Source organism: Haplochromis burtoni, unplaced genomic scaffold (genome assembly GCF_018398535.1).
Source record: "Haplochromis burtoni strain Fernald_Lab_line unplaced genomic scaffold, NCSU_Asbu1 Contig_70, whole genome shotgun sequence".
In the NCBI taxonomy this organism is placed as follows: Eukaryota; Metazoa; Chordata; class Actinopteri; order Cichliformes; family Cichlidae; genus Haplochromis; species Haplochromis burtoni.
In genome coordinates, this window is record NW_024582431.1 from 92,834 (window position 1) to 106,330 (window position 13,497).

General features: G+C 41.2%; 2 protein-coding genes across 3 annotated transcripts; one reads left to right on the forward strand and one right to left on the reverse strand.

The window, feature by feature from the left end:
- The first annotated feature begins 97 nt into the window (after positions 1-97).
- crtac1a (cartilage acidic protein 1a) lies at positions 98-6,487 on the forward strand. Of its 2 annotated transcripts, none has more exons than XM_042221627.1 (14): positions 98-264; positions 767-972; positions 1,066-1,262; positions 1,351-1,487; positions 1,571-1,727; positions 1,838-1,972; positions 3,265-3,401; positions 3,483-3,619; positions 3,726-3,808; positions 4,255-4,355; positions 4,492-4,660; positions 5,105-5,250; positions 5,495-5,534; positions 6,240-6,487. In XM_042221627.1, exons 1-14 carry the CDS (start codon positions 160-162, stop codon positions 6,356-6,358), a joined length of 1,869 nt encoding a protein of 622 aa, XP_042077561.1. In that variant the 5' UTR covers positions 98-159; the 3' UTR covers positions 6,359-6,487. The 2 variants fall into 2 exon arrangements, with proteins under 2 accessions (XP_042077561.1, XP_005951270.1); XM_005951208.3 differs by lacking the exon at positions 6,240-6,487 and adding an exon at positions 5,616-5,678 and having other exon boundaries at positions 99-264.
- A 1,146-nt stretch (positions 6,488-7,633) lies between these two features.
- On the reverse strand, positions 7,634-12,823 carry golga7ba (golgin A7 family, member Ba). The gene is made up of 5 exons (XM_005951210.2): positions 12,665-12,823; positions 11,460-11,585; positions 8,975-9,127; positions 8,777-8,878; positions 7,634-8,651 (listed from the first exon to the last, which is right to left on the reverse strand). Exons 1-5 carry the CDS (start codon positions 12,674-12,676, stop codon positions 8,568-8,570), a joined length of 477 nt encoding a protein of 158 aa, XP_005951272.1. The 5' UTR covers positions 12,677-12,823; the 3' UTR covers positions 7,634-8,567.
- Positions 12,824-13,497: the final 674 nt, after the last annotated feature.

A 13,497-nucleotide genomic window follows, 5' to 3' on the forward strand; every position in this document is an offset into this window, starting at 1 on the left:
TTAACATAAACTACAAACAAACCAAACCCTCGGGTGCAAGAGACACGTGCACAGAAATTCAGCTCAGCCATTGGTCACCATCTTCATCGGTCAGATAGTTCTTCGCTGATTGGACAGTATTCTCCGCGTTACACAAGGTGTTTCGTAAATTTGTAATTTATGAAACTTATTTGTGTAATAGAGGCGTTGACAAGCTCGCTTCACAACTATAAACACATCATCTTCACTGCAGGAGACACATTTTCTCCTCCACACCTTGATACGGTAAGACGGTATTGCCATAATGAAGGGAATGAATTCTTGCTCACGCCTCTGCTCTGCACAAAATGGGGAAAAGGCTTCATCCATGTTTTTATTAAAATCAGTGAATTGCATGTCATTACGCTGGAGGAAAAACAAGTCAGAAATACAGAAAATGTATTTGCTGGAGAGCATTAATAACATATTAGTAGTTTTTGCGTTTTGTGTTTTTTAACGTCTTGAAATTTTATAGCTTTCTTAAAGAATTTAAAGGCTTTTGGTTGGTAGATTTAGACAGAAACACTCCACGTTTAAAACAATGTCTGGTGGTTATGTTTTTGTTTTTCTTCTTTCTTTTAACGTACTTATTTGATCGCTTTCGATCAATTCGGATAATTCTATTTTCATATTTAGTTTCAATTGTTAAGAAATGTTGTTTTGTTTTGTATTATAATTCTCAGTTTCAGATGTTTCTTGCAAGTTTTGTTCAAAACAAGATATCTTCCTGACTTCCGTGTCTCGCCAGGTTGGAATAATGTGGGGCTCGGGTCTGCTGCTCCTACTAGTGACACTCTGGCATCACTCCCATGCCCAAAACCTGAATCCCATGCTTCAGGTTGTTACACAGACCATGCTTCCCCCTGACAATCTGCACAATCCCACACAACTCAACTATGGGATGGCTGTGACAGATGTGGATGGTGATGGTGACCTGGAAGTGGTGGTGGCAGGGTAAGTGTGAGTGTTAGTGTATTACCATGTGTGAGGATTTTTATGCAGAAATTTGTGATTTAAAAAATAAATCAAAATCACGTTTTCTCTCAGGTACAACGGGCCCAACCTGGTGCTGAAGTATGACAGGACTCAAAAAAAGCTGGTAAACATTGCTGTTGATGACAGTAACTCTCCATACTATGCTCTGAGAGACCAGGCAGGAAATGCTATTGGAGTTGCCGCCTGCGATGTGGATGGAGATGGACGAGAAGAAATCTATTTTCTTAATACAAACAATGCCTACTCTGGTAAATATGATATTGCAAAGTCATCCTGAAATTAAAGTGTCATCAAAGTAATTTGAGGGAACCAAATAATTTTTCTTTCTCTGTCAAGGACGAGCAACATACACTGACAAGCTCTTCAAGTTTCGTAATGGCCGCTTTGAAGATCTGCTCAACGATGAGCTGAATGTACGTCGTGGTGTTGCTAATCGGATGGCGGGACGTTCAGTCGCATGTGTTGATAGAAAGGTGAGTAAACCCACCTATTTCTTCTATCTCATTGCATTTGAGTACATTATACGTTATTCTAAGTTACTGATGTTTCTGTGCAGGGAACAGGCCGTTACTCAGTCTACGTGGCGAACTACGCCAGTGGGAATGTTGGCCCCCACGCTCTCTTAGAAATGGACGAGGCTGCCAGTGATGTGAGCAAGGGCATCATCGCGCTGTCTGACGTAGCTGCTGAGGCCGGAGTCAACAGGTACACAGGTGAGATTGTCACAGTGTTTACCTGAAACATGGGTTTTGTTTTTGTTTTTTTTGTTTTTTTTGAAGTTGTCAAAAACAACTGAAAGCTTCGCTGTTGGCTCGTTGGTCAGGTGGTCGCGGTGTGGTCGTTGGACCAATCCTGAGCGAGTCGAGGTCTGATGTGTTCTGTGACAATGAAAATGGACCCAACTTCCTGTTCAAGAATAATGGAAATGGGGCTTTTGTTGACATGGCAACACAGGCAGGTGAGAATGAAGTGGTAAGGGAACATGAAGCCTAACTCAGTAGTACTTTCTGCAGTCTGTCCTTCAACTTATGGTTTCACATCAGGTATTCTTTGTCTCATCTCACTCTTCCATTATTTGGTTTCTAATTTTAGCTCTTTACCCTGTGAATGCCAGCTAGGAGGAATCTTTGTTTCACTTTTCTGAACTGAATGGCTTGTGTCATATTTCAGGCCAGCTTATAGAACAAAATGCCTGAGTGTGCATCAGAAGTTAGTGGGGGTGGTCTCTGCTTATGCAGCAACCTTTGGAAAAACCCAGAAATTATAATAATAATGGATTGCATTTATATAGCGCTTTTCGGGGCCCTCAAAGCGCTTTACAATTCCACTATTCATTCACTCTCACATTCACACACTGGTGGAGGCAGCTACAGTTGTAGCCACAGCTGCCCTGGGGCAGACTGACAGAAGCGAGGCTGCCATATTGCGCCATCGGCCCCTCTGACCATCACCAGTAGGCAGCAGGTGAAGTGTCTTGCCCAAGGACACAACGACCGAGACTGTCCGAGCCGGGGCTCGAACCGGCAACCTTCCGGTTACAAGACGAACTGCCAACTCTTTGAGCCACAATCGATATAGTCATCAAACTACATCTTTATTGATATGATGTGATTTATATATGATTTGTAGAGTTACCAAGAGATTAGAAATATTTGGAGGCTTTTATGTTTGACTGTTTATTTATCCATCAATCCTCTACTGCTTATCTGGGTTTGGGTCATAGGGGTAGCAGTCTAAGTAGAGAAGCCCAGATTTCCACCTGGCCACTTCTACCAGGTATGTAGAAATGTAGATTGACTGGTAAATTGACAGCTTCGCTTTTACACTCAGCTCTCTCCTTACCACAACAGGTTGTAGCAGGTGATGCCCTGTTTGATTTTAATCAGTCTATTTGCTTAGCTTACTATAACATTTGCTGGCTGTCTGGTAGGCTCATAAGGATAACACCTCATGAAGTAACACAGCCTGTCATGTGAATATTAATCAAACACAAGTGAAAATGCTAACTGGTGAGTTTAAGACATTCAGGTATGTGGAGCGTCTTACTGTTATTGAGCCAGGCTGATTTATCCCCCCAGAATCCAGTCCTTATGCTAAACTAATCTAGCAGTCTCCTGGATGTAGCACTAAATATAAGAGACATATGAAGGTCCTCTGATCACTTTTACTTAATTTTTTTTTTTATTGTAAAAAATTGTATTCCAGAAGCACTGTGATTAGTTGCTTTTAACACTGTGCCCATGCAAACAGGTGTGGAGGACCAATACCAGCATGGCAGAGGAGTAGCACTGGCTGACTTCAATGGAGATGGAAAGACAGACATTGTTTATGGCAACTGGAACGGCCCACACAGACTTTTCCTGCAGCGCAGCGATTCCAGTTTCCAGGTAAGAGAGGAGTGACAAAATTGGCAAAAACAAAAGGTTTTAATAAAGTGTATCTTGAGAGAAGTACAATTTTCTTTGCAGAATATTGCTACTGGAAGATTTGCTGAAGCCTCACCTATTCGCACAGTCATCGCTGCTGACTTTGATAATGACAAGGAGTTGGAGGTGTTCTTTAACAATATTGCCTACAGAGGAAATGCTCCCAATAGGCTGTTCAGGTTAGATTTCATGTATTTGTTAAATTTCCAATGAAATGTCTTTGTTAATTAAAAAATAACTGTTACTAGATTTATTTATTTTTTTTGACTGTTTCCTTTTTTGCAGGGTCTCAAGGAGGACTAATGCAGACCCTTTGATCCAGGAACTTAATGTGGGAGACGCTGAAGAGCCACAGGGGAGAGGAACAGGTCTGTAAACTCTTAATATCAGAGCACATTTTGTGCTGTTTTTCCCTATGCATTTAACAGGCACGGTACATCTTAATGGATATCCGTTTAAAAATCTAACACATATTAAGTTGCCAATTCTTTTAGATGTGTAGTCCCAGGCAATACAGACACAAAATAGTGATATACAGATGTTTTTTTTTTTCTAAAATATTACAATCAATTGAGAATGATTTTTATGGCTTTCTTGAAAAGTGACTCTATTGAAGTGTTGTTTCACCTGGTAACAAAACAATAATCAATATGTGAAAATATTAGAGAACATCCTAGCCTGTTAAAATATGTTGATGTTGCCTGAACTGCCTCTGTGTTTGGATGAGCCTCAGAAATATAACTGTCAGGGAGACTCCCCATTGACATTGATGTGTAGGTCAGTTCAGTGAAAGCACTCTGTGTGTTCTGGACAGGTGGTACTGTGACTGACTTGGATGGGGATGGACAGCTGGACCTGCTGTTGGCACACGGGGAGAGCGCCCAGCAGCCAATCTCTGTCTTTAAGGTCACGCAGGTGGGTGTGCGTGTGTGTATTTGTCGGGCAGAGTTTGTTTGTTTTTCTTTTTACTAACAGCCTAATGATATACCTACTAACTGGTCTTATTATTATTAGTTAGCGAATAATAATCCATGAACATCCTTGTTGCTAGGGATCATCCAATAACTGGCTGCGGGTCATTCCTCGCACCCAGTTTGGTTCTTTCGCCCGGGGTGCCAAGGTGACAGTCTTCACCAGTCAGAGTGGAGCTCACACGCGCATCATTGATGGAGGCTCTGGATATCTATGTGAGATGGAGCCAGTCGCCCACTTTGGTTTAGGTGATTTCCTTTTAAATGTTGTAGACACTGAAAAAACAGCAGACACCTCACAAGTAAACACTAGAGCAGATTGTTGGCCAAACAGCTTTTTTTTGTGATCGTGCATCTATCCTATCAAACACTAGAACTCAGTATGTGTGCCTTTGTCATTGGTGTTTTTAGACATCTCAGCTAAACAATAGTATCCCTGATATTTTTTTACTTTAAACCAGATACTGGTGTTATAACTAATGGCTGGTAAAAGTTTACAAATTTTGGGATATAAGCTAATGTCCTTTCTTGCTAAAATTAAGATGAGATGCTCTCACATCAGTCTGTAAAACATAGTTTGATAGTCAGGAGGCAGGTAGCATCCCAGCAGATATTTTTAAATCTAATCCCAAAATACAAATTTGTACTTGTAAAATGTAACGTAGTATTGTGTCTTGTACTCATGACTCCCAGGAAATGATGAGGTGAAGGTGCTCGAGGTCTCCTGGCCAGACAACACTAGTTTTACTCGAGCTCTTCAGGCTGGTGAAATGAACTCTGTGTTGGAAGTCGCCTATCCCAAAGAAGGGGAAACCACTGAGCTTGCCAATGACACGCAGGTACACAGCCCGAATTCCCAGCATGAATTATGAACACGCCTTTTTTTTCTGTTAGTGGAGCAGTGAATTGAACAACACCAAAGCCTTAATCTCTCTCTCTCTCTGGTTAGTTTAATTATAAGCTATTTTACTCCTACCTTTCAAAAAATAAAAGTAAATTGTTTTTAAAACGTCTCAGAATCAGCTTATTTGGTTTGGATAAAAACCTTTTCCTCTATTTTTTTTTTTTTTCTTTTCTTTTTAGTGTGGTAACGGCTTTACTGTCAGGAATGGACGCTGTGCAGGTGAGCAAGTCTTAAAGATTTATAAAATAATCCAAAACCAGATATTATTTTAATTTTAATTGAATGTTTATTTTTCTACAGGTCTTTAAAGAGAATCACATGAAATGCAATAAAGGATTTTTGTGGTTTACAATAATGTTACAGGAAAAAAATGTCTTTTGCTTTGGTTTTTAAAAGGGAGAGCTGGTTGTTTTTCTTTACTCTGTGAGCAGGTTTATTTCATTTTCCTTTTTTTAAGATTTCTTTTCTCTTTTATGGCTTTAAATGAAGTGAATAAACTTGTTCCTATCAATACACCGGCTCTTTCAAATTATTTCATAGCTCAAAAGTTAGTCTTAACTGTTCTAGTACTCACATTTTAATCCTCCAGTCTCAGCATTACCCCTGCTACCCTGAGAGTAACAAATGCAAGGAAGTGTTTCCTGCGTGACTTAAGAGATGCTGAATTTGCACTAAAAACGTGCTGAAACGGAACAAGACACACGAACTGTGGCTGACACAGAGTAACTGAAAGTATTTAGTGCAAACCACAAAGGTTACCCTGAGTTCCCCAATTTTCCCCACTTGTACCTGTCCTCGTCTTCACACGTGGATGACCAAGTCTTCATTTTTAGTCATTCTGTTTGTTTAGTATTAATCTGATGTCTGCTTGTCTGTCTCGTCCTCCCTCACTGTTACTCTCCTCTGTTCTCTCCACCCATGCAGCATTGGCTCCATTTTATGATGGTGTTCGATCTTCGGTCTCCATGTTTGAAGCCTCCTGGTTTAAGACAGTTTTATTACAGTGTGTTTTATTCCTGTCTGCAGTATCAGAAATGAAGTGAGACTAGTCTTTAGGGAAAAGACAACCTCTATCCAGCGCTGGTCACCTGGATCTAACACCTGCTAGAACAAATTACTGTGACATGCATGGAGCATGTCCGTCCTGAACTTTGCTTGTTTGTTTTGATGAGCTGGCTGCATGTGGAAGCTGTAGTGCCAAATAACCAGTTAGTGCATGCAGGCATGAGGAATTTGTAACAAAATAAGCAATACGTTTAAATTGTTAGGTAATTTTTTTTTAGCGCAGGTTTTTTTTTTTTTTTTTGTTACCTCTGTGCTACTTGGGTATCGGTGACTGTTAGCAGTGTCCACAATACCACGGCCCTGAGTGGACATTATCAATTTGTTAATTTCTTTACCGCTTTGTCTGCTGTGAAGACAAAATGCCTTTAGAAAAAAAGGGCTGCATAAAATTATACATCTTTGTTTTTTTTGGAAATGGTGTCCGTGTCCAGTAAATTTAAGATTAATGATGTTTAATATTGTTGTCTTTTACACTGATTTACGGATCATGTTACTGTCAAGCTAAAGAATTAAACCAAATATTTTGGTAATAAACTCTAAGCTTACTGACATGTCAAACAAAGTGTACACAACATTGCCTTTGAGTTTAAGTGACACATCCAGCAGCTACATTATCACTGATTTGGGCTGTTTGCTTACTGTATCTTTAATGCATTATTGATAACTCAGTGAGAGCTTTGACACTGAAACAAAGCACTTGGATTTTAGACTAACAATTTGATCAAGTACTGAAAACTGTGGAGCTCAGAGGAACTACACGACCAGTATGTCATCCGTAGGCGTTGCTATGAGCAATCCTCTTCACCTTCCATGCTGAGAGTATTAATGCAGAAATGTTAACCAGCGCTGCTTTTGATATTTGCAAACTTCCATTTAGCAGCTGCTCTTCTATATTCCTGCTTAGATAACCTGTGTCCTTCCTTCCATCACATTTGATTTGATGCCGAGGATGGTAGTGTTGTCCGAATGGGGCAGGTTCAACTAGAAAGATTTTTATACCCAATCTAAATGATGACACTCTAAGGCAGAGAGAAAAATTGGCAACAACAGATAAAGGGAGGGAAATATGGATGCCTGGGAGGTATTTATAGCGTTGCACTTGCTTGTTTACATGAAACTTGGTTTCTGGTTTATGTCCAACAAGCAGCTCAGATTGAGTACTGAGCCTTTTATTATGTTTGTAATCATTTAAAATGCTTAATATGAGTAACACTGATTTCATATATTTGTATAATACAGATAATACAAGAACAATGAGCTCGATGGGGCTGTGATGAAACTGTTTATTTGACGCCAGTCATTTCTACCATGTGTATTAAAACAATAAGCAGTATGAAAACTTGTTCTTGCACAAAATGTCACCAAAATAAAAGAAACATTCACATTTGTGAGCCAGTTTGTTTGTTTTTTGGCAGTTATTTTTCTTTGGAAGTCTGTTCATAAAGCAGGGAAGGGTTGGTGTATTTTCATAAACACTTACAGGTATAATTTAGGAAGACATTTCTGACCCATCCCTTCTTTACTTACTGCTGCGCTTCACGCACAACGAGTCTTTGCATAATCTAAATTTAGGAAGAGTTGCTCTCGCTCAGTGAAACCAAGAGGTTAGTACTTGGATTTGTGGCTATGACTTTAAAAAAGGAAATACAAGCTTCATCAGAAATATGGAGGATCTGCTACATTATGGATGACTTAAATGACATTCATCTGCTGCCAGACAGCATGATTTAGAGCCGATTTGGAAGAGGTGCTGAATTTGGGGTCTAGTCTTGTGTTTGGTCCAGTGTTTGGGGTGCAGCCCAGGTTGATCTGGCCTACGTGGTACAATGACAGCAGATGAGGCACTTCGTCCCTTTTATCTTGAAATCAGACAGGAAGGAGAGAAATGGTGGGATCACACAAAGCATTACTAGCTGCATCTTTTCATCCTTTTCATTGAGACATTACATCTTAGCAAAAGTGCATCAGCACCTGCACATTTCTCTCGTAATAAACCACTAAAGTGCGTGTTTCAAGTGTCTACTGTGAACAAGTTAAGGACATGATGGGGGGAAAAAAAACTAGTGAATACTTTGTGTAAGCGTAGCTGAGGGGGTGGTTGGTGTTGGAAGAGGAGTCGTATTACATCCTAGGTTTTCCTTCATGGTTGTGAGTGATCAGGTGGACGCAGGTTTAGGAAGCATCCAGTCATCGAGCAGTGCTGCCGGACACAGAGCTGCTCCCTGAGCTGGAGCCACTGGAGCCCCGATCTTCATAGATGGAGATCTCTATCTGTTAAAAGTTGTTAAGGAACAAAACTGATCTGTGGTTTATAATAAATTGCACAAATATTTTACAGAAATGTGGTTTTGTTTTGCTTTTTTTTGCAATACACCCAAAATTCAGAATAAGGATACAACACGCATTCCCCTTTCTATGGGATCTGTGATAAGGAGACCTCTGGGAGCATAAATCTTCTCATTCTGCTCCTGAATGTACTTGGCAATCTTCTTCAGCACCTGACACACACACAGAAGAGGAAAAATGAGAAGCAATATAAAATCCAAACTACATGTTAATTTGTCCCAGACCATCAAAACGTATTCGATTCTGACCTTCTCATAACGTGTCTCCATGCAGAGGAAAATGAGATATGCTGTAGCACAGGCCAGACACCCTTCCAAGTAGGACTGTCCTCCAATCTTTTCCGCCTCTGCATAATAGTTATTCAGCGTCTTCACAGTGTCCTCAAACAGTGTTCGCTCGATCTGGAGACATACAAACGAGCAGAAATGGGGACAGTGAGTAGCAACAGCAAATACTATGTTTAATAAAGTAACTTACTGAGCTGCAGAAGGGAAAAAATATTGCATGATTTTAATTTCCCCTTTGAAGTCACTTCCATGGAAGACGCTGCAAGTGTTTTATTGCCCATGCACTTGCGAGATTTCAGCACAAACCTCAAACATCAGCTAACGTGTGAAACTGACCTTCATTTCAAGAATCGTCAGTGCTGATGAGACCTGGGACTCCAGCTATGACCCAGTGACCAGCTGTGTTTATTCCTCCACATTTACAACAATACCTATGAAGCTTTAAGATGAGACCCCACAAGCAACTATGAAAAGAAAGTCATCAGTTGCCTACAACAACTTGAAATGGATGAAGCCACTGACTGCACTTCCTGTACCCAGGAAATGCTATACCCTGTATATATGGACTTCCAAAGATCCACAAAGGAGTCCCACGCAGTATCAACTCAACCACCTACAAAATTTCCAAGCGCCTTGCAACCATCCTAGCTCCCTTGTGGGGAACACACATCATCACATCTAAACTCTGAAATCAAAACCCAAGAAGTAGAAGCCTTCACTGTTCACATCGACTCAATGGATAGAATGATAAAGTTTATGGCCTGCATGGCCTGCATTTGTATAGCGCTTTTCTAGTCCATAGGACCCCAAAGCACTTTACGCTACATTCAGTCATTCACCCATTCACACACACATTCACACACTGGCGATAGCAAGCTACATTGTAGCCACAGCTGCCCTGGGGCGCACTGACAGAGGCGAGGCTGCCGGACCAGGAAAGATACAAAGTATAACAGTTTGTCATTTCTGGAAGACTACACACACAGACCAGTACCTACTGTTTGACTCCCACCCTACAACACAGAAACTGTTCCCTTTAAGCCAGAAGGAAAAGAAAGGGAACACACACATGTAAATAAAGCTCTTAAAACATGTGGGTTTCCCAATTGAGCTTTCATCAAATCAGCACGGATGCACAGAAAATAAGGTCAGACACCAACTAGGGAGAATCAGAAGGACAAACGTCATATCTTATGTAGCCAGTTTATCAAAGAAAAGCAGGACATTCCAGTGTAGTTCAGACACAGCCACACACATTTAGACAAAAGCTGGTTCATCCCAAGGAAAAAACCTCCAAACACAAACTAAACAATGTAGTGTATGCTGTACAGTGCAGCGAGGAGGGCTCCATTGGAGAAACCAAGCAGCCACTCCATAAACACTTGGCACAACATAAAAGAGCCACCTTGACAGGACAAGACTCAGCTGTACATCTGCATCTAAAGGACAAAGGTCACTCGTCTTGAAAGACGAGTCTAAGAGGCCATCTATGTCCACTCTGAACAGAGGGTGTGGCTTACAACACCAACTGTCTGCCACCTACAGTGCAGTTTTGAAATCCCTGCCCAGATGCCTTAATGCCCACTCACATCATGCGTCAGTTGGTCTCAATAGGTCATATAATAGGGTGAGGCAAGGTCTCACAATGGTTTCACCCAAACCTCTGGTTATGGTGACCCACACCCTTTTTCCCACCTTGGCTCATGTGATGAGGCACATAATCAATAGTGGGTCAGCAACCCTCTTAATGGACGACTTACACCTCATACTTTTTACTCCACAGTGATAAAAGCTAGCGAGGTAATGACTGACCAAATCACAGAGCTTTGTGCGTATATCATTCTACACAGCATAAAAATTTTAGCTAGCAATCAGGAATTTTGTTTGCTTTATCTACATGTGAAAGAACCGATCTGAGTCATGAAACCCTTATATTGCTACATTAAAAATCAATAAAATAAAGGGAATTAAGTGTCTGATGCTGAAAGATTCACTTTTTGTCCACCCCAAATGAACTCTACACACATATGACATGATGACATAAGGCTTTATTCTATACGTGTTAAAATGATGCCAAAAATAGGGAACATGATCCTCAATAAATAACATGTTTAAAAAGAAGTGGGAAGAAGCATTCAAATACGCTGAAACCAGTGAACAACAGAGAATGTGGAGTGATTTGTGATCCAGCATGTGTTTTGCTTTACTCTGTACTGAAATGAAACTTTGTTACTGTATATGCATTTATATTTATTATATTATTTATATTATTTTGCATCTATTATCAAGCATATGAATGTCATGATAATGCCTATTAACAGACTTTTTCTTTTCAGACCATGATGCTAACAAAGATCTAAATGCTTGTATGATCTGCACCTATTAAAACACAATATAAAACCTAGAATTAAATCACATTACACTGTAACTCCTCCAGTTTCCTTACCCTGCTCTCCAACTCAGAGGGGAACTTGGTCTGAAACTTGCAGGTGGTTCCTTCACTGTAGTCTCTCTGAATGAATACTTTGTTGGCCAGAGATGCACTGTGCCTCAACTCCTGCAAGTTATGAAACTGTGGGAATCAAATAACACACAGAGAGAGTAATACAGTAAGGGTTAATATAGTATCTCTTTAATGAGTCCCAAAAGAGAGCTATGTATCCCTCTATGTGCATCCCTCAGCACCTGTTCACCTGTAATGTGTACAAACAGCAGCTGATTTAGAGGAACAGGGTGATGGAGTAGATGTGATCGATCACTCGTTGGCTCAGTGTCTGCACGCTTTTCTGCCTTGTTGACTGCTGGAGCAAAGCCCAGCATCAGACATACGATCTTTTACACACACACACACACACACACACACACACACACACACACACACACACACACACACACACTTTCTCTTGGTCTTTCAGGAAAGCAGGGAGACGGGACAACATTTCACTACGGCTAAACACAGATCGATTACACGGAACAAGCTGAAGCAGACCAGACTTATAGAGGCCAAACAAGTATTACATACAAGCTTGTTTATGCTTGATATAATCAGTTTTGTGCGTCACCATTATTTTTGGTTACATGACAGCACAGATGGAGGAAAAGGGAGTCAGGCGAAGCACGGAGGAAGGTCGGGGTGGAGTGGCTTCTGTCCATGGTGCTGAACGGCTGTCCTCCGTGTGTGTGTGAGTGGGTATGTGTGTGTAGTCAAACACAGTTGCTTGTCACCGGATTAACGTGGCTTCTCAATACACAAAAACAGATCTGCTTTCACCAAAACAGCTTAACATGGCAGGGACGGAGGGGGCTGCACTGATCCTTTTTTCTTATAGCTCAGCTGACTTTCAAAAATGCCTCCCTCCCTTTTTTTCTCTTTAAACAAAATACTAGAACGCGTTTATGTGGTAAAAAAGAAAAAGAAAAAAAAAAGACAGAAATGAAAACGACCAAATCCTCTGGCGAAACTGGCGTGATAATGTAGGACACAGTGGTCACTCCAGATACAAGTGATCCGCGCAGGTTAACCGTGTGCAGCCTCCATGCCCTCAACGTCCGTGTTAACTGGAGCCGCGCCTGTTTCGTTTAAACCTTCATGCCACTGTTCGTGCCGGTAACCGGACCCGAGCTGGAAATTAAACCGAGCGAGTGTCTTACCTCTGTCGCCATGTTGCACCGTGCATCCGTGGCTGTAGGGACGAGTCCCTTCACGCTCTGAAACCGCTTAGTGGGACACGGAAGGGGGGAGGGTGGGGAGAGGAGGAGAGGCTTGTAATCCTGAGGGGGCGGGGCTTAATGTAGTAGAGTGTTCGGCTTTTTCTTCAGTCTCAACTTGACTTTGCAGGACGTCGGGGTGGGGGAGACGACCTCCAAACCTGAAAAATGCAGCCGGAGCGGAGAATGTGGAAGTGTCAAAAACTGCAGTTCCTCTGGTGGCCACTTGAGGCGGTCTCTGAAAGGGAGTCAGCTAGTTATCTGCCATGCTGCACATTTTGGTATCGATCAGATATGAACTAAATATTGCCGATACTAATACCGATACTGATATGTTTAAGGGTTTAAGAGGTTAGGTTTCTTTTTTGGAGACCTGGAATGTCAATGTGCCTGTCTTTGATACACTTTGGGTCAGCTTGTACATGTACATTTAACACAAAAAGGTTCAGACATTTTTCACAGTGTATGTTTGAGGTCTAAATACTGAAGTTGGAGGATAGAATTAGAAATATCAATACTATTGCGCTAGTATTGCGATACTTATACCAGCATTGGGATTGACCCCCCCAAATAGAGGCAATAGTGTCCCTCCTCACAGCAGTTCAAAGTTTTTATAACTCATTCACCTGATAATTGAATCAGGGGCGTGGCTGCATTGATTGACAGGTGTTCTGACATAGGATGCTGCAGGGCCTCATCCACTATTTGGAGCGCAATTGAGGTTTTGAAGCCATGTGACTGTTAACCAAGTGACATTAACTTGTCTGCCATTTTGG

Bases quoted from the DNA above. Each gene is read 5' to 3' on its own strand.
- crtac1a (XM_042221627.1), top strand. From the start codon at position 160: ATGAAACTTATTTGTGTAATAGAGGCGTTGACAAGCTCGCTTCACAAC. The intron at 1,973-3,264 runs GTGAGAATGAAG...CCATGCAAACAG, and splicing joins TGACATGGCAACACAGGCAG to GTGTGGAGGACCAATACCAG. The intron at 3,809-4,254 runs GTCTGTAAACTC...TGTTCTGGACAG, and splicing joins GCCACAGGGGAGAGGAACAG to GTGGTACTGTGACTGACTTG.
- golga7ba (XM_005951210.2), bottom strand. The intron at 9,128-11,459 runs GTAAGGAAACTG...GTATGTCTCCAG, and splicing joins CCTCTGAGTTGGAGAGCAGG to ATCGAGCGAACACTGTTTGA. The intron at 8,879-8,974 runs GTCAGAATCGAA...TGTGTGTGTCAG, and splicing joins TGGAGACACGTTATGAGAAG to GTGCTGAAGAAGATTGCCAA.